We start from the raw sequence: 21692 nt of genomic DNA, 5'->3' as shown, positions 1-21692 counted from the left end.
AAATATGATAGAAAAATTAGTATAAGACTTGTATAATTCATATTTAAGAATTCAAGGATTTAAAACTATAATTATATGTAATTATAATAACTAGCTTATATATAATTCATATATATCCATATTAAATGTATTCATTTTACACATTTATAATTTAAGTATAATTTGATGTCTGGAGATACACACACACTAGCTTATATATCCAATATACACTTTGTTAAGTGAATTAAAATACTTGATTCTAGTAAAATTTTTTTAACAAGTATCCCAAATACTTAGTGGTACATAGCTCAACATGGGAAAAAATAATCACTTTAGTTGTCTTATCTAAACTTGACTCTCACGACACATTTTGAATGGTTCCAAATTTTTTGGGGGGGTTTGTGAAACTATATGCATCGGAGCTGGTGCTACAACTCAGAATTTTACCACATAAGGAATTACTATTAGGGTTTGGCAACATGACAACTTAAAAACATTTCTTCTTAGTTGCAAAAAAAAAAAAAAAAGAAAGAAAGAAAAGAAAAAAATTCAAAGAGAGGAAGGGAAACCAAACCCAATCTCCTAAGGCGATCAAATAACGGTTCTGCTGTTGAATTTCACTTTTAACAAAATATTAAATTGAATTAAACTGTTTGTTTAACCTATGTGTCTTTTAGGCCACTGAAAAGTAATTTTCAATAAGCAGAAATATATCAAAGTTAATAACTTTTATGTCAAAGAAAGAAAATCAAGATTTTTCTTCTGAGATAAACTTTTCCTTGCATTATCTGTTTTATCTACGTAAGTAGATTATCTGTTTTTTCTACACAGAACAAACTAAAAGAAAATTAAACAATGGGCACCAGAAGAAGGAAGTATTCAATAATAATGATTTTTCTGATAAACAAATTAAGAAATTGGACATTAAATAATAAGAAACCTCATATTTACAATTTTCAATGAATTAACAAATAAACAACTGCTCAGTGTATCTGCTACACACTAGGCTTTGCCCTATCTATTCACAGGTGGAACACAAACTTGGTTTTTTTAGCTGATGCTTATTCACTCCCCTTTGAAACTAGTTTGAAGCTGTGGTCTCATTATGTCAGCATCATAGTGATTTATTCACCCTGTCATCAAAATGCTTTTGAAGACACGCACCCCAATTTCATAACACAAAGGGAAAGGGAAATACTCTTTTAAAAGTCTGAGTTGATAAGGTAGTTATTTAAAGGCAAAAATTTTAGATCTTAAAATTAGAAAAGGAGAGATGAATTTTTTTTCACATACAAATTTAGCCAAGTATGATATGGCTCTATGGTACCAATGAAGTAAACTTGAATTTAGATGAATTATCCCATGGATTTAAATAGTGTATTAGAGACACTCAACTTTTACAAGTTAATTAGCAGCCATTTGACACTAAAATCAGAAATATATCCAACAACACTCAGTTTACTTACAGAACTTTAAGACTGTAAAGGCCAGTGAATGCTCCCTTGGGAATGTACGTCAGCGCGTTTCCTGCAAGACGTCTGTGGGTTTCAATGGAGAGGAGAGAGAGTGAGCATACCTCTTCATGTGGAAGTCATTTAGTTGTTAAAAAAAATGCAATACAACTACGTTTAAACCACAAATATCAAAAGCAACTGTAAAGAACTTTGTTTTGTTATATTTTGCAAAAAATATCTGTAAATTTCTAATTCAAATGTTGGCAGAAGTGCCTAAAAAGAAATGTAATAAATTACCTACTTTACAATAAACAATTTTATAGCTTATACCATATGTACATATATATAAAACTGTCCTTTAAACAATTTTTAAGCGAATGCTAACACCATATGATAATTTGCAAAAAATTGTAATGTCAAAATGTGACTGTCACATGAGTCTTACAACTATTCTTTGTAAGCATAAAATAGACTAGATAAACAGAATATTTCTGTTGCAACTATACCTCAAAATACCCAACTGTCTTACTAAATTTGTCAAATAAGAATGTAGACTAACACAATCAATTTTTTCTAAACTCTACCAGAAAAGGACAGAGTACCTTAATTTAACATGATTTAATAGAGCAATGCTTAAAAAATTGAAAACAAACAGAGATTAGTATGAAGGACATTAACATGGGTTATTTAATGGAAAATTCTGACATTATTAGCTGGTAAAATTTTAGAAGTTTACTTTATAGTATTTTTCTAAGTAGGAGATAGCCAAGGCGAAAAATTGTGCAAAAGATCAACAAGATGTGGTACCTGACACATGTGATTCAGTATTTTTTTGGCAGCCACATCAAAGCCATAACCTCATATGCTAAGGGACAAAATGAAAAATGCAAAAACAGCAATGTGACTCCAAAGAGCACAGTATTTTGAGGAGCTGATCATATCTTAGACTGGTGAGTAGAACTGGAACTCAGTATACCTTTGCCCTTTTTTCTTTTTCTTTTTTTTTTTCTTTTTTAGAGAAGGTTTATTGCCAAGGCTGGCCGTGAACTCCTAGGCTCAAGCAATCCTCCTGCGTCACCCTCCTGAGTAGCTGGAACTACAGGGGTGTGCCAGAGTATCCAGCCCCCTGCTTTTTTTGATGGAGATGGGGATTTGGGGATAAGGATTTTGTTGGTCCAATTGACCAGCGCTTATTTCTGAAGGACCTAACAGCCTCAAATGTATACTTTTGATACTATCTTTAAAGGAGAGATAATTCAGTCACAGAGATCCACTGACTGGACTGAAATAAGCCATTTCTTATATAACTTTAAATGTGTGTCCCATTGCCACTTCACGTCACTGATAATATACTATAAATGAATATTTAAAGAAATGCTACGCTTATCATATGAATAGAACTTCTGAGTAGTATTTGTGGTATGTGTATTTAAAGCATTATTTACTCAATGCAAATGAAATAAAATTAAAATACAACACACTTTAAAAAATTATGCTTAAAAAAATTAACAACATAAGAAGGTCCTAGGACCTCTCCAAGAAGCTCTGCTTATCTTGTGTCTGCAGCACTAACTTGCTTTGTGCTGTTGAATTAGTTAATATTGCTGAGCTTTGCTTTCCCACTGATTACAAGAAATGTTAAGATAAAATGGCTTCTTGGGTCCCTTCCAGATCCAAAACTCCACGATTTCCCTAACTTGTCTTGTAGTCATTTGTGTTTGTGCCTGTTTTTCCTTCTCTTAACAGATATAATCTTTTAAAAGACTTGGATAGCTACTATATTGTATTCCTCCTATCTATCTCATGGTACCTGAAGAAGTGTTTTTTCAAGTGATAAATAATTTAGTGGCCTGGTCTAAAATTAAGAAAAAAAATAGAGTAGACAAACGGCAGAATGAATTGGCTGAAGTATTGTTTTATAAAAACCTTTGTTTCCAAATATATTTGTGAAAATGGATTGAGGGGAGGAAATTTGTTTCTTCCGGAGAGGTTTGAGAGCTGCTAGCCTAAGCATGGTGTAGGCACTTAATAAATATGTGTTATTAACATGTAATTCAGCATAATATTTGACCAGGGCAAAGGTGTTTTATTTCTTTCTTTCTTATAAAACTGTCTTATCAGAAAACCCTTTTTAGACACTAACTCTGACCTTCCATCTTGTCTCCCCATATTCAGTCTTGACCTACTCCCACCCATTCCATATTCACTGATGGTCTTTATAAAGACAACTCTGACCATATTACTGCCCTATTTGAAAACTCTCTGTCAGTTTTCACGCCAGGTAAATAGAAATGAAAAGTCCTCAGACCCTTTTCTGAGAATTCCCTGATCCCTAGTGGGTGCTAGAACTGAACCAGACTATGAGGTTTGCTTTTTTCAGACATGCCCTCCACATTCCCCCCTCTAGCCCTTTGTTCCACCTAAAATGCTCTCCTTTCACTCCCTGTTTTTCAAAGCAACCTCAGTGCTACCAAAGGACTTCAAAGTAGAGAGATTGCCCATCAGTTTGGAAAGCATTTGGATGGCTCAGTTTCTGATGGTCAGTCTCTCTACTTTGAACTCCTTTGGTAGCACTTTGTGTCTTACTATGGATTTTATAGTCTACCTTGTGTTATAGTGTGTACTTGTTTTATGACACATGAAAGACTGGGAACTCCTCAAACCTGGGTATTCTCTTGGTATCCGTATAGGGCCTTGAATACTGTCTGAAAGTAGGTTGCCCCAGTAGTGCCTGACTAATCAGTTGAATAGAGACTACTGACTGTCCCCCAGTATCCATTCTCCCCTTGTAGAATAATTCCCCAACCCAGAATTTTAGGAGATTACATGGCCACCCAGCTGCAGTCTGATTTTCCAGTCTTCCTTGCATCTAAACCTGATTAAGTGACTAAACTCAACTGTGATCAAAAGTGATATGTGAAACACCTGTATCACCTCCTTAAAAAGACATTGCTTGTTCTTAATTTCTTCAATTTCCCCTTCCTGCAGAAGTGGTACTGGTGAGACAACATCAACAATTCTGGTTTGGAGAACCTTCCACAGAAGGCAAAACAAGAACAACAAAAAACCAGGAGGAACCCAGGCTCCTGGATGACCCTGTGGAACTGAGCTGTCCCAAAGCCCTGAAGTCTGTTTTGGATGAATAATCGAATCAGGACGGACCCCTGTGGTATCCTCTGAAAGTCAAGGATTGAAGGATTATTTAGCTGTCTGGGCTGGTAAACCTCCACCGCAGGAGAGAAAGGTATGGTATCGTACTTGCCTAGATATTGGCCCCAATGCATCATGTTTGCAAAGCTGTTTCAATCTACAATATTCTCCGTCTCTCTGCTTTATTTCCCTTTCGTCTTCCTATTGTTAGCTTGCAATTGGTGCACCTGAACTATCACAGACATTGCATATTGCTATTTTCCTAAAAGTCAGTGTAAGTTGGGAAGAAATGTTATTCTTTCAAGCTATCTTTTTTTCTGGTCTTGGCTATGCATATTTTTATTGTGGTAAAATATACATGAAACAATATTTACCATTTTAAACATTTGTATGTGTAGATTCAGTAGCATTTTTTAAATTTTCCTCCCACACTAGCCTGCCTGTCTAGAGATTTTTTTTTATTAAACTTTAAGTTCTGGGGTACATGTGCACAATGTGCAGGTTTGTTACATAGGTATACATGTGCTGTGTTGGTTTGCTGCACTCATCAACTCGTTATTTACATTAGGTATTTCTCCTAATGCTATCCCTCCCCCAGTCCCCCATTCCCTGACAGGCCCTGGTGTGTGATGTTCCCCTCCCTATGTCCATCTGTTCTCACTGTTCAACTCCCACTTATGAGTGAGAACATGCGGTGTTTGATTTTCTCTTCTTGTGTTACTTTGCTGAGAATAATGATGTCCAGTTTCATCTACGTCCCTGCAAAGGACAAAAACTCATCCTTTTTTATGGCTGCATAGTATTCCGATTCAGTAGCATTATATATATTCACAATGTTGTCTAACTATCACCATTATCTATGCCCAAATTTTTGATTATCCCCAACAAAATCTCCATACCTGATTAGCAATATCCCTCCATTCCCCTTATTTCCAGCCCCTGGTAATTTCTATTCTACATCCTGTCTCTATGAACTTGCTTTTTCAAGGTATCTCATATTAGTGGAATCACATAATGTTTTCTTTTTGTATCTGACTTATTTCACTAAGCATAATATTTTCAGTGTCCAACCATGTTATATCATATATCAAAATTGCATTCCTTTTTGTGATAGAGTAATGTACCATTGTAGGTATATACTGCATTTTATTTATCCCTTCATCTGTTAATTGAAAGTTGTGTTTTTCCATCTTTTGGCTCTTGTGAACAGTGATGCTATGAATATTAGTGTACAAATATCTGTTCAAGTCCCTGGATTCCATTCCTTTGGGTATATATCTAGTAGCAGAATTCTTGGGTCAAATGGTGGTTCTATGCATAACCATTGGAAAAATGATTACACTTTTATGTATTCCTACTAATAATGCATCAGGGTTATAATTCCTCCACATCTGAAGCTATCTTTTTTATATCCCACAGTATTTATTGAGGGCCTGCTCTGTGCTGGTGCCACTTTATTATAACTTTTTAATATTTATTTATTATTATTATTTTGAAACAGGGTCTCACTCTGTCGCCCAGGCTAGAGTGTAGTGGCTCAAGCTTGGCTCACTGCAACCTTGCCTCTCAAGCTCAAGCAATCTTCCTGCCTCAGCCCCACAAGTAGCTGGGACTACAGGCATGTGACACCATGCCTGGCTAATTTTTTTTTTTTTTTTGGTAGAGTCAGGGTTTCACCATGTTGTCCAGGCTGGTCTCAAATTCCTGAACTCAAGCGATTCACCGCCTCAGCCTCCCAAAGTGTTTGGATTACAGGCGTGAGCCACCGTGCCCAGCTTTGTGTTAGTACCACTTTAGGTGACAGTGATACAGCAGTGAATACCCGGATAAAGCCCCTGACTGCATGGAGCTGGTATTCTAATGTGACAAGATAGTCATTAAATAAAAACTCAAGTGAATAATATAACATGAAAAATGCTCTGATAAAAGCACAATCAAGGCAAAGGGATAGAGAGCAACGGGTGGTGGTTGTGGCGGTGAGGGGCTATTATTTCAGATAAGATGGTCAGAAAAATCTCTCTGCTGTGTAGGCATTTCAGCAGATGCCTGCACCATGCAGGTATTGATATAAAGACAATGGTAGAACAAAATTCCTGAGGTAGAGTGTGCCTGGTGTGGTCCAGAAGCTGCAAGGAAGTGAGCATGGCTGGAGTGGCATAACAGGAGGAGGATGGCAGGAGGTAAGGTTGGAGAGGTGTCCAGGCCCATCCCATAAAGGTCTTTGGAAGGACTTCAGATCAGAGGGTAATGTGATCAGATCTGTGTTTTAGAAATGTCCTTCTGATGGGACCCTTTTGTTATATATTTATTTAACTTTTAAGTCCGGGGTACATATGCAGATTTGTTATATAGGTAAACTTGTGTCATGGGGGTTTGTTGTACAGATTATTTCATCACCCAGGTATCAAGCCTAGTACCCATTAGTTATTTTTCCTGATCCTTTGCCTCCTCCCATCCTCTGACAGGCCCCAGTGTGTGTTGTTTCTCTCTATGTGTCCATGTGTTCTCATCATTTAGCTCCCACTTATAAGACTATGTGGTACTGGGTTTTCTGTTCCTGTGTTAGTTCACTAAGGATAATGGCCTCCATCCAGCTCCATCCATGTTTCTGCAAAGGACAAGATCTTGTTCTTTTTTATGGCTGAATAATATTCCATGCTGTATATGTACCACATTTTCTTTATCCAGTCTACCTCTGATGGGGATTTAGGTTGATTTCATGTCTTTGGTATTGTGAATAGTGCTGCAATGAGCATATGCATTCATGTGTCTTTATAATAGAATGATTTATATTCCTTTGGGTATATACCCAGTAATGTATTGCTGGGTCGAATGGTAGTTCTGTTTTTAGGTCTTTGAGGAGTAGCCACACTGTCTTCACTATGGTTGCGCTAATTTTCACTCCCACCAACTGTGTATAAGCATTCCTTTGGCTCCACGATCTTGCCAGCATCTGTTATGTTTTGACTTTTTAATTATAAGCATTCTGACTGGTGTGAGATGGTATTTCATTGTGGTTTTGATTTGCATTTCTCTAATGATCAGTAATGCTGAGCTTTTTTTTTCATATACTTGTTGGCTGCATGTATGTCTTCTTTTGAAAAGTGTCTGTTTGCCCACTTTTTAATTTTTTGGTTTTTTTTTCTCGTAAATTTGTTTAAGTTTCTTATAGATGCTGGATATTTGATCTTTGTTAGATGCATAGTTTGCCAAAATTTTCAATGGGACCCTTTTAAAGGGGAAAATAGACCAGGGGGTCAAGAGTGGAAGCACAGGAGGGACTAAAGTCTTCAGATGGGAGATGGTGGGATAGTGTAGCAGTGGCAGAGGTGGCATGAAGTGGTGGGATTTGGTGTGGAAGAAAAGTCCAACCTGATGAGCCACTAGGGTCGAGGTGGAATGTAGGCAGTCAAAGAGGAGCAATGTTTTATACTTACGGTTACATTATGTATAATCCACATGCATTTGATTAGTTATCCAAAATGCGATGTATAATCCTAAAGCAAATGAAATGGGCATGATGTGATACAAAAAAGTTGCTTTTCGAATTAAGACAGATTCAGGTTTGGTTGACCATGATAGATAGCTTAATTGATCAGACTCAACTGACTCATAGCTGTTATTTTGATCAAAATGTCCATAACTATACTGGTCACAGTCAGGACTTCAACAGTGCATTTGTGAGCTCTAAAACATAGCCTTCAACTAGGTGTTTATCAGCTCTCACTGCTGTGACAGTATCATCAAGTAGCTGGACGGTTTTTGAAACAGTGACTTTGGAAATGAAAAGGAGAAATTAAAAACTTTATTTTTTTAAATTAGTTTAAATTATTGTTAGGATGAATGCCTTTCTGTTACATTTCCTGAAACTCACTTCACACAAATTGGCTTTCTTTTTTGGGCAGGGACTTTCAGTCCCCTGAGTCTGTATTCAGAACTAACCTGTGGAACCACTGACCTGTGTTATCAGGGCAGTCTGTCTTAAAGCAAAGGAATTTATGATCTGCTATTGGCTGTTTGCTGGGCTAGTGGCAGATCTGTCTCATCGACAAAAACAGCAATTTAAGGAAATCATTCCCCTTTTATTTCTTTACCATGTGGGGTGGCTTTAGTACTTTTAAAACCAAAATGCATACAAACATAGGAATAAAACAGGCTTTCAAATGTGTTCACAATACACAAATAGTAAGAAACACACACACCTTTGTTGCGATGATTTGAACTACAACAGTTTGCTAAGCAACTATTTTCCAACCCTAGAGAGCAACATAACATTTGGTCAGAAGTTTTTTTTTTAACGCTGTTTCTAAAATTATCATTTCATGGCAATGTCTCTTTCATCATCTTCACATCTGTAATAAGATACAACTCGATTAAAAAAACTTGTCTTTCTAATAAAATATTTAAAAAAGTTTTTATCCCTTAAATAATTGCTCCAAATGTGACTCATATTGTCCCACCATTGTTAGTTTTACCGACTTAATTGCTATTAAAAGAAAAAACCCATTAAGTTACAAGAGACAATAGACACATTCCTATTTCGATAAATCAAACAGGTAGATGTTTCCGTGCTGTAAAAACCACCTACAGTATTTTGGAGAATGTACAATTTTCTTTGAATTGTTAAAGTAATTTGAATCTTTAAAGTAATATAAAAGATTTTATTTTATATTTTGTAGCTTCCTTTTTAAAATGGAGGGATGACAGCAAAGCAATTGCATATGGGTCTAATTTTTCCTCTCTAGACATAGGGAGAGGTATGTGTACAAGATCTGGGGAGTACTGAGGATGGAAGGGGGCATTTGACCTTGCATTTGAGACCCTTGGGAAATTATTGTGCAGGAAACCATGGTCCGACATGGGTCCACTTTGCTGAGTAGCATTTTCAGAGTTAAGTGAGAGGGCCTGGCTAGATCTACCAGGCCTCCTGGGTCAGTTCTTGCACAAATTTCTTCTTGACTTCTAATTTAGTTATTTTTTTCTTTCCCTTTTTGATTTTCTTTCTTCTCACCATTAACTTGCTGTGAGACAACACAAGTTACTTAACTTCCCTGGGCCTCATTTCCCTTAAATTAAAAGAAATGAAAGGGTTCTTTCATGAAGGTCTTTTTCTACCCTCGAATTTTTAAAAAATTACACTTGCATTTCCTACTGTTATTTTTTCTTCCCTCATTCTCCTTTTCCTCCCTTTTTCTTCTTGTTTATTGTAAGATTATTATAACATGTCGTTAACATTGTAAAAAGCACTCTCCCATAATTTATATCATAGAGGTAGGTCAGGGATTATTGTTGTCCACATTTTGTAGGTGAAGACACCAAAGCTCCAAAAGGTTTTATGGAAAGTGAGAAACATTGTTGCTTTCCTTATTTATTTAAATGTAGTCTAGTCTTCTTATGGAGCATGGGAGCTATGTAATAGCAGTGCTACTTAAATAATTGGAGTAGAATGAACTTGAACATGATAATTCTTGTGATTTAAAAGAAAACATTTCATCAGACTACTTAGTAAATTCATGCTGGCTCCTAGAAATTGCCGCTTTATTTTCCAACTTTTACAAAGCACACGAGAGTGAGAGGGCATACAGTCTATAAATGTTAAATTAATTTCTTCTAGAAATGTGATGAGGGCTATCAGGCGTAATGGTAATAGTTTTCCCTCTTTTTCCATTCTAAAAATCTGGATGATACTTGCCTATTTCCAGTTTTCTGGTACTGTTTTCCTTCTCTGTGATTTTCCAATATTGATTTCAGCAGTTCTGTGACTATTTCTGAATTTTCCCACTCTTTGGAGTTGTAATTTACCTGAACAATTAACTGTTGTTAAACTATCATCTAAATGTAAAATTTCTGGAAAATCTTTTATTCTTTTATAAAGTATCAAAATATTCTCATTTGGAAAAATATTGTCCTAAATAAAGTTAGCCAAAACTATGATAATATAATTAGTGACTCTCAAAAGATACATAAGTGATGAAACCAGTATAATAATAGTCTATTAAAATTGATATTCATGATTCAATTCAATTAATTAATTTGCTTTTGTTGCTTTTAGGGCCAACTACATTTATAGGTTTGGCTTTGGTTTATCCATACAGGAGCCAAGTATCTGAGTCATATGAAGAATTAGAAATAATGATGAAACTTATAGTAAGATGTAATTTGCCTCAACTTGCAGCAACGCATGACAGCAGCAATTGACTAAGCCCACCATGGTAGGTTTTCTTTTACAAGGTGCCCCTGTTGGTCAGATGGGACCAGATACATAAGAGCTTAACCTTCTTGTGTTCATCTTTGGTAAGATTTGCAGAAGCCAATTTAGTGCCTTGGATACAAGAATCATGACATTTCATCAACGAATTTTCTTCCCATTTGAGAAAAAATGTCTTTCCTAATACTCCTTGAAAAATTGCAATTTTCAAAAACTGTATCCACCCCCTTCCATTGTTCTAGCCAATGCCTCAAGTGATGCCGTCATTATGTTAAGCATATCCAATTTGTCAAATCCAGCCAAAAAGCTTCCTTTCTTGAACTGTGTATTCATGAGCTGTGCATTTTGCTTTCATTATTTGATATAATAAAAACATTCAGATTTCAAGGTTCAAGGGCTAAGAATTGCTAAGGACTAAGACCACTGGACTGAGTAAATGAACTCTTTCAAGTCAATAAGGAGATACTTTAATGTGCATAGGGCCCTGTGGTTTCTTTTTTTCTTTCTTTCTTTTTTGGAAACGGAGTCTTGCTCTTTCGCCCAGGCTGGAGTGCAGTGGCCCAATCTCGGCTCACTGCAAGCTCCGCCTGCCGGGTTCACGCCATTCTCCTGCTTCAGCCTCCCGAGTAGTTGGGACTACAGGTGCCCGCCACCGCGCCCGGCTAATTTTTTTTTTTTTTTTTTTTTTGAGATGTAGTCTTGCTCTGTCGCCCAGGCTGGAGTGCAGTGGTGCGATCTCGGCTCACTGCAGGCTCCGCCCCCTGGGATTCACGCCATTCTCCTGCCTCAGCCTCCCGAGTAGCTGGGACTACAGGCGCCCACCACCACGCCCGGCTAATTTTTTTTGTATTTTTAGTAGAGATGGGGTTTCACTGTGTTAGCCAGGATGGTCTCAATCTCCTGACCTCGTGATCCGCCCGCCTCGGCCTCCCAAAGTGCTGGGATTACAGGCGTGAGCCACCTTGCCCAGCTAATTTTTTATGTTTTTAGTAGATACGGGTTTTCACTATGTTAGCCAGGATGGTCTCGATCTCCTGACCTCGTGATCCACCCACCTAGGCCTCCCAAAGTGCTGGAATTACAAGCGTGAGCCACCGCACCCTGCCCCTGTGGTTTCTTTAACCAGACTAAGGAAGTTCAACTTGAATTCCTTTATGAATCTTCCTTAACCGTCTCAGTTAACAGGTCTCCTATAAGATACATTCTATACAATGTAGCCTATAATGGTTGATTTTCTACCCTCTACTCTTTCTTTTAAAGGTGTTTTTTTGTTTGTTTGTTTTTGTTGTTGTTTTTTCAGATCTTGGGCTTAAGTGATTCTCCCAACTCAGCCTCTCTAGTAGCTGGGACCACAGGTATGCACCACTGTGCCTAGCTCATTTTGTACCCTTTTATAAGTAGTCTGATTATAGACTCCTAAGCTCAAGAGTCTTATTGCATGCACAGAGGATGGAGCTCAACTGATATTTATTGATCGTTTGATCTTGTTTCCAAAGGCAGCTGGCCATACTGCCTCAGTTGCTTCAGATCTGGCATAACTATTCCAAGATAGCTAGTCATAAAACCAGACTAGAAACAGCTGAGGAATATTCCTTCTTTGTTACATATCAAACTTAAATTCAGCAATTTCTTAGAGCACTTTCAATATGCCACATATAGTGCTTTTGGGCATACAAATAGTAGCTACCATTTATCAAACAGTTCATAAATGCTAGGGCACAATATTCAGTACTTTATGAGCATGGTGCTATTTGTTTATAACAATCACATTCAACAATTGGCATCATCTCCATTTACAGATGGCAGAATGGGCCAAAGGGAGGTTATTTGCTCACACTATGTAGAAAAGTTCACAGAAGAAAGTTTGGTTCAAATATACCATTTCGACCCCAAATTGGGGGTTTTTAATTATTACTCTGGTTAAAGGAAGGTTGGTCTGAAGCTTAGGTTGGTCAGGAGCAACCCTGACCTAAAACAGGGAAATGCAGGGACACAATGGCTGTATCACTAGAGTCATTGGCTATCAGAAAACCGTTGCCCATTGCTTTTTATTTAAACTCCTCTCACTGCCTTTCAGACTCAGCACAATCTTACTACTCTTACCACTATGACTGGTCATCTGTTCTTCCTTTTGCTAGGCTCTCTTTTAGTCTTCATCTTCCAACCATAGATGTTCCTCAAGTTTCTGTCCTCACACCTTTTCTTTTTTTCTGCTCTGCTTAGTGGTACTCAAATTTTAGTGTGCATTGCCATCACTTTAGAAGCCATAAAAATTCAGATCCCCAAGGCCTCAATCCTGACCCAGGGAACCAGACATTCTGGGAGAAGGACTTGGAAATCTGCATTTTTAATAAGCAGCTCCATTGATTTTATTGTAGATTGAAAAACTACACTGGGAAACACAGAGCCTCTCTCAAGTTTCTCTCTCAAGGTTCTCATCCACCCAGCACCTTCAACCATCATCTCTTTGTAAACCACTCTCCAATCATTATCCCTAGAACAGACCCATCATGCTTCACACTTACATTCCAACAATGTTACTGACATTCCCATTTAGATGTCCTGCTGCCCCCTTACACTTAGTATATCCAGAACTGGGCATCCTCTTGCCTCCAAAATCAGTTCTTCCCTTGAATTCCCTGTTTTTGTCCCTCACCAGGCTCCTGACACCTGATTTCATAACCCTATTCAGAGTCATCTCTCATCTTTAGACCTCCCCTTTAGTCCCTATGTTCAACCAACTGATGAGTCCCTGACCGTCTTCATCTGTTGGGGTGCTTTCATATATTCCAGTGGTTCTCAGCCCACCTGTACAGCTTTGAAATAAAAGATGTCTGGGTTCCCACTGAGACCCATTAAATCGGAATCTCTAGGGATAACCCTGGTCATTAGTAGCTTTAAAAAGTGTGGTAGGCGATTCTAATGCATATTCAAGGATGGGAAACTTTGAAGTAGTTCTCTCTGTTTAATATTTATAAGATCACCTGAAGACCTTCATGGTCTCCATCCCCAGAAACAATGATTAATTCATTAATTGTTGAGAGAATTAGGACTGGTGATTTGTTAATGGATTTGAACAGGTACCCAGGCTAGGCGCGGTGGCTCACGCATGTAATCCCAGCAGTTTGGGAGGTCAAGGCAGGCAGATCCTTGAGGTCAGGAGTTCGAGACCAGCCTGGCCAACATGGTGAAACCCCCATCTCTACTAAAATACAAAAATTAGCTGGGCATGATGGCGGGTGCCTGTAATCCCAGCTACTTGGGAGGCTAAGGCAAGAGAATTGCTTGAATCCAGGAGGTGGAAGTAGCAATGAACTGACATCGTGCCACTGCACTGCAGCCTGGGTGACAGAGTGAGACTCTGTCTAAAAAACAAATAAACAAACAAAACAAACAAACCAAAAACGAGTTATCCAAATGAGACAATGAGAATCTGAACTAGGTGGTGACAAAATAGAGTGAACAAACAGGAAAGACAAGGTGGAATTATGAGCTTTAAGACTTGAAAACTGGCTGAATATAGGAGGTAAGAGAAGAAAATGACAGGGCAGGCACAAGTCTGGATAATAAGAACACTAGTGGCAAGCAGGCAAGGTAGGAGAAAATGCTTGTGGGAGGCTGGGCAGGTGACACATGAATGAATCAGGTTCTGCACATGTTGAGTTTTGAAGTATTGATGGATAGTTGGTGGAGGTGTCACTTAAGTAGTTGGGGATTTTCAAAAGGTGGTAGCTAAACTAGTAGTATCGACATCACCTGGAAGTGGCTTATAAATGCAAATTCTTGACTTTCTCCTCCCAATCCCCGGCCTGCTGAAATTCTGTGATGGGGCCCAGAGATGTGTGGTTTTACAAGCACTACAGGTGATACTGATGTTACTAGATTTCGAGAACCACTAGCCTAGAGTAGTGGTCCTCAAGCTTTACCATGCATCAGATTCACCTGGAGAGATTCTTAAAGACAGTTTTCTGAGTTTAACCCCCAGAGTTCCTGATTTACCAGGTTGGGGTGGGGCACATGAATTTGTATTTCTCAAAAGCCAACTCATATACAGAACAAGTTTAGATAAAGAATAAATAACAAGGTGGTGCCAGTGCACCACTGTCCAGGGACAATATATTGAGAACCATTGGTCTAGCAATCAAAGGCAAAAGAGATCTGGTCTGGAAACATAGATTTGGGAAACTCTATATGAGTTTCTTGCCCAGACACCTATCGTAGCCTCCTACTGGGTCCTTCAGCTTCCATAATTCTCCAATCTATTTTGCATGCAGAAATCAGAGAAATCTTTTAGGTTTATAAATCCTATTGGTTCACTAGCTGCACAATCCTCCAATGGCTTCCCATTGCTGTTATTTGAATTCCATACATGGCTTAACTGGCCCTGCACCATCTGGTCTTTTCCTTTCTCTCCAACTACATCCACATCACTTCCCTCTCTCTTACTCTGCTCCAGCCATACTGATTTTTTTTGCAGATCCACAAACACATCACGTTCTTCCCACCTAAGGCCTCTGCTCACACTCTTCTCCTGCTTGAAATACTGTATCCCAGCTCCAGGCTCCCAATCCCTCCTCCACCTTCTCATCAGTTTGGACATCACCTTCTTAGAGAGACCTTCCCTCCTTCTCACCCCTTGTTATTTATTCCTTATCTATACCATGTTTGTGTTATTCACTGCTCTTGTGTCACAATTAGCAAATATCATACGCAGTTGTGTCCTTGCTTATTATCTGTCTCCTCCACTCAATTGACAAATTCCTGAGGGCAGGGGCTTGCTGAATGAATGAATGAAACAAACACAGCAAGTCCTATTTGCTCTTATGTTCTCAGTGGCTTCATAAATATGTGAATGGAGGAAGTAAAGTATAGAGAAAGGAGACAATAAAGTTAAGTGGAAATATATGAGGGATGTCTACATTTTATAGGGGATGGGGGAGAATGGAATGCTAAGGAGAAAAAGGCAGAGATAAGGCACTTTCAAAACAGTGGCTTAATTGTCATAACAAAAGATATACACCACAAACATATGTGTGCATATATATATATATACAATGACAGATATCTAAATGTCTATATCTAGCTGGATGGATAGTCATTTGGAAGACTACCCATACAAAATAACTGCTGTGAAATAACACTTGAGTTTCAAGGAGGCAGTGTTTATTATAATCAATGGTCAGATCTATGAAGACAGGAGACGATCACTGTGAGAAGGCCAAGGGGCCTGAAGATTATTCATGGGCAGGAAGGTGTTTTCATTTTATGAACACAACTCAATATGTGGATTATAGTTTACCAAAGTTCTTTGATCATTGTTTCATTTGATCCTCAGGAAAAAAAAATCTCAAAAAACAGGCAGGACAGCTATATAGACGCTATTTTCAGTAACATGCTGGGGAAGTAGAAGTAACCAGCCTAGATTATGCTTTCAGGAAGTTTAGTGATCTCTCTTTACAAATTTCATCTGTAATAATAGATATCTACTATTTATGTAGAAATTCTTCATGTCCAACTGTAATATGAGCAAACAGTTCCAGGGAACAATAGTAACTTAAAAACAGACCTCCCTAGAGCTTCTCATGTTTCTTTTCTAAATCGAGTATTTGATTCCAATAGCACTAGAATCTGGGAAGGTTTTAAAATGCTACTTGGAAATAAAGGCCTTTAACTTGGATAATTTTAAATGGTAGCAATTCATTCCCCCCTCCTTATTTAGTCAGACTACCAAGCTAAGTTTAATGTACCTTGTAGACGCCAGCAATAGTCGCCATCTGCTATTAGCTCCCAACATCTCTACTATACTGTGATGGACCAAATGTAGGATCTTTTATTTGTCCACATAGCAAGTGTTAACGGAAGTTCCTAGAACTGAGTAAATAGAAGGAGGAGAGATACCATTGGAGGGAAATGCAATTATTTCTCAGGTTATTAAAATAGTAAAGAACTATCTGCAATCGTTGCCTATGTCCATTAAAGCTCAGAATTGGAAACAGTTTTTCAAGTCCAGGATCCCTGAGATTCCTGCAAAATCAGGCTCATGAAAAAAGAAAAGAGGGGGTTAAAATCTTTTTGAAGGTGTTTTCATTTTACTAATAAAACTCTATATGCAGAATATAGTTTACCAGCGTTCTTCCATCAACCTTTCATTTGATTCTTGGAAACACCTTAAAAGGCAGGCAGCACCATTCTCCTCTGAGGCCTAGTGAGGATTAAGTGGATTATCAGCTAGTAAGTGGCAGAGCCAGGATGGGAATCCTGGGCTTCTGGATCTAGATTCTGCGCTCTTCTTTCTATACAGCACAGCTTCCCTAATTTAGACCTGCTTTTCTTTCTTTTTTGCAAAAGAAAAAGACTCCCCTTCTCTATGCACGGGCACATTGCCACCAGAAGGACAATTGGCCTCTGCATATCTGGTCACCTTGTAGAGTCACAAAAACAAAACAAAGCAAAACAAAACTAAACAAATAAAAAACAAGACTGAAATGTGTCAAAAACTTGCGGCATAGTTAGTAAGTGTTCTAGAATGTCAGGAAGGAGAGAGGAAGACAATTTTCTGTAATAGCTGTTCTTCTTAAATACTTTCTGTAACTCACCATTCAATCAAGAGTTACAATGCTTTTTTTTTTTGAGACTGAGTCTCACTCTGTCACCAGGCTGGAGTGCAGTGGCACCATCTTGGCTCACTGCAATCTCTGTCTCCCAGGTTCAAGTGATTCTACTGCCTCAGCCTCCTGAGTAGCTGGAACTACAGGCATGCGCCACAACACCCAGCTAATTTTTGTATTTTTAGTAGAGACGGGGTTTCACCATATTGGCCAGGATGGTCTCGATCTCTTGACCTCATGATCCACCCACCTTGGCTTCCCAAAGTGCTGGGATTATAGGTGTGAGCCCCTGCACCCGGCTGAGTTACGCGCTTTTTAAAACATTAAGTCAGTGGATATCTCTAGCACTTTATTGATTCTTACAGGATTTTGAACTATGACACCTTTGTTAAGGCTTAGCCATGGGTGAGAGATGAACCATGGCCATCTACACAGTTTATAACATAGTTAAAGGAATTAAATGAGAGAAATGATATATCAGGTAATTAGAGCTAAGGGGAAGAGTGATAATGTGGCTTTATTAATAGTGATTTTTTTTTTTTTTTTTGAGACGGAGTCTCGCTCTGTCACCAGACTGGAGTGCAATGATCCAATCTCAACTCACTGCAACCTCTGCCTCCTGGGTTCAAGCGATTCCCTTGCCTCAGCCTCCCGAGTAGCTGGGACTACAGGTGCCCACCACTGCTCCCAGCAAATTTTTTTTTGTATTTTAGTAGAGACGGGTTTCACCATGTTGGCCAGGATGGTCTCGATCTCCTGACCTCGTGATCTGCCCGCCTTGGCCTCCCAAAGTGCTGGGATTACAGGCGTGAACCATCTCACCCAGCTGATAGTGATTTTTAAAGACTGAGTTTTATGGTGGGAGGTTTCTTAATATTATTGATAGTATCAGTGGCAGTTTCCTATTTAATGTATAAAGAGATAAAGCACAAAAATGAGCTGAATAAGCTGAATGAAAGACTTAACACTTTCATACAGTGTCCTGTCATAACACACACACACACACACACACACAGAGAGAGAGAGAGAGAGAGAGAGAGAGAGAGAGAGAGAGAAAGAGAGAGTTAACATCTCTAGCTGTATGGGTGGTCATTTATTAGTTCAAGTAAAATATACACTACATAAACATGGTGCTTAAGTATATGTACTTACATGTAAAAAATATTATCTAAGACTATTTTGGACCTATTGAACAATGCTAGATTGGTGAAATTCTACACTTGAAAGTTCTGATGATACTTTTCTCATGATAGTATATAATAGTCGTAGATTAATAACCTGAATATCCAATCTCTTCCTCCTGGGAAGACAGCTCTTCATTGCTTTCTTTCGCATTCCCAGACACATGCACAGACACGGACACATATATACACACTGATCATTACACAGCTCAGTTTATAGAGCATTTAAAAGTGTTCAACTATGCAAACTACTGTGAAATCACAGTGCTAGGTGCTATTGGAGAAAAGAAAAGTGCAAACAAACCATGCACAATTCCAACCCTCCCTCCACTTTCCGAGCATGGCTTTGAAAGTCATTTTGAAACTTAGCTTTGACCTAGGTTTGGATCTTGGCTCTGATACATACCAACTCCATTATGTTGGATAAGTTCCTTATTTTCTCTGTATTTAAGTTTTCTTATCTGTTAACTGGGAATAATAATATCTATCTTTATGGGGTTGTTATAATTCACTGAACTGATGTGTGTAAAGCACTTTCAACAGTGATTGGCACAGAGTAAGCTATTATTGTTGTTACTACACTTATATTATTATTTTTGAAGACTGTATAGCCTAAAAGAGAATATAGACTTAAGCATATGTCTAACAGAAACAATCAACAGAATAAAAAAATGTTCTGTTAAAGGGATATTTTTCCCAACAAAAAAAATAGAACCTCCCCAAACCCTTAAATTTAGCTTTGGGAACAAAGGAATAAACCAAGAAGAGTTGATCATTTTTCCGGGTTTTATAAATACTAACTTCTTTTGCCGCTAAATGAATAATGATGTCTTTAAGACATCAGTTAGGTGCAGCACAGAATTATATATGGAAAAGCAGTCTTGATTTTAAATTCAGCAAGTCAGCCAGCTTAGCAGAAAGAATTCCAGAACAGAATGAAGCAATGGAATGAATAGTCTTTAAAGGGTCTCCTCTATTTCTGAAATTTTGTGATTCTATGGTCAAGATACTTGATGAAGTTTCCAGAGAGATAAAAATAAGACAAGGCAGAAAAGTATTAATAGTAGCATTTTCAAATGGTAGTTCTCTCCACAAACACCATTTCTTTTTTTGTGATTTTTTTTCAACTATCTTTTTAAAAACTGGCCTTGGAACAGAATTAATATTCACCTCATGAAGAAAGAGGAGTTATTTTGAATGAGTTGGGTCACTGAGGGAGGAAATCTATTAAACAAAGTCCTTGGGGAAGTGAATTATTTATTGATTCAGCTTGTGGTCTAAAGTTGAGGTGTGTGTTGAGGGAAAAGGGAAGCATTTTGCCATGGGATATTATAAGGGAATTAAAGGGAAAAGGATAGGAAGGGCATACCTTAGAAATATGGGGGTAAACAGGGCTATCTATTCTATATTAATTGTGGCACTATAGGGAGAACAAGACGGATGTAATTTTTAAAAATTCTGCTGTTTGAAAATTATTTAAAATAACCTTTAAAAATGTTGACTAATGTCAATCAAAATCTGTTACTTTTTTCTTAGGGAGTTAACATGTGTAAGAAACTCCTTTTACATATTTTGCTTTCTCATTAGTTCATTCATTAAAAATTTACAGATTATTTATTATGTACCATGACTAAGACAGACATTGTTCCAGCTCCTATGAAGGTTAAATCCTAGCAATGGAAGTGTCCTGAGACAAAAGAGAAGATGGAAAAAAAAGGCCTGGGACCTAGAGTGAAAATCCATTCCATGAATGATAAAACCTTCTATACAATCTAGAAATCTAAGATTCCCTACCATAACCCTTGATATCAATTTGATCACATGCAACTGATTTCAGTAGTAAAACAATAGCATTTCATAAAATATAATGCCATCAAAAATAAATATAGATAAAACTCCAGAGGGAAGAAATTTCAAAATGTTATCCTCTTATTCTCTTGAGAAAATGAGCAACGTAGTGTAATTTGGTTATGAGGAAACATTCTTTCCACCTCCCATGGTGGATTCTGTGGTGCATTAACAATTTAAATTACTCCCCAGATTGGACTCTGACTTCAGGATTTATAAAGAAAATATTTTCAAAAGAGGTCATTACCTAAACAATTCCTTTAATCAACAGTCAGAGGACTGACTCAACTGATGGTGCCAAACGTTCTACACTAGGGCTATGATGGGTTATCACTTCCTTATCCCCATCATTCAAAAGCGTAAGAGGATCAAATGAATTTTTAAATGCAGATTTTTGATTTATATAGTTCTTTTTCATCTTCTGAAAAGTGGTTACTAGACTTAATCAAAATTCCTCTGTGTATCATTAACTAATTTTAGCTTCCTCATTTTTTAGTTTTTATTTTTAGTATTTGGAAGAGCCCAGTTTTAAATCTTCTGTGGATTTCACATTTTTCTACTGAAGCCTTGAGGGAAGCTAAATTTAAAAGTAGGGAAATAGTAATTAAAATTGATTAGGACAAGAAGTTTTGGTGCTATGCAATGTGGACTCAATTCTCCCTGTCACAAGCCGAACCAAACAGCAGTTTTTGGTTTTGATTATAGCTTTACTTGCGATTTTAATAAACATGAACCAGTATTCAAACTTTTAATATCCTGCTGCTTAACTATTTCCAAAGAGCTATCCAGCTCTTTTAAACAGGATTTGTTTTAAAATTTTAATTTGTTTGGCTCAGTCTCACCTTAGAAAGTTGTAGCCTTATGGTAAACTCTTTTATAAGTTGATTTCCAGAATCATAAGCAATTCTATTTTTGCCCCCTCCCAACTAAGTGTTTCCTCATGTTCCGAAATTGTTGGTGCTGACAGGTTTTCTGCCTTGTTTTATCTGGTTCCCACAGTAAGTATGAGAGACAAACACAAGAATGTGCCCAGTGTTGACTGGATGCATCAAGACTACAGTGATACTTACAACTCCTCCAGGAAGCGGAGACTGGGCAGGGGATTCGGGAGCAGCTGACTGATGTTGTTCATACTGAGGTCTCTGGAGGGGAAAACAGACAGTGTGTGAGGAGCGGCGAATGCCACCACAAGGAAATCCAGCTGTTCAATTCACACATTTCCAAACAATACAGTAAAATGAACTCATTCCTCTGCTTGACAAAT

The 21692-nt window shown here is 37.8% G+C and overlaps 1 protein-coding gene across 3 annotated transcripts in view; it reads right to left on the bottom strand.

The window, feature by feature from the left end:
• Positions 1–21692, bottom strand: part of LGR5 (leucine rich repeat containing G protein-coupled receptor 5) — a 150275-nt gene that overhangs the window by 59938 nt on the left and 68645 nt on the right. For all 3 annotated transcript variants that reach the window (XM_055238075.1, XM_055238076.1, XM_055238077.1), the window contains exons 2-3: positions 21499–21570; positions 1446–1517 (exon numbers count right to left, since the gene is read on the bottom strand). In XM_055238075.1, coding sequence (XP_055094050.1) covers positions 1446–1517; positions 21499–21570 — 144 coding nt within the window. The remainder of the gene's footprint in view (positions 1–1445; positions 1518–21498; positions 21571–21692) is intronic.

This window comes from Symphalangus syndactylus, chromosome 13 (assembly GCF_028878055.3).
Source record: "Symphalangus syndactylus isolate Jambi chromosome 13, NHGRI_mSymSyn1-v2.1_pri, whole genome shotgun sequence".
Taxonomy (NCBI): Eukaryota; Metazoa; Chordata; class Mammalia; order Primates; family Hylobatidae; genus Symphalangus; species Symphalangus syndactylus.
Note: the sequence above shows the minus strand (reverse complement) of the source record. Positions and strands in the feature narration are given on the sequence as shown.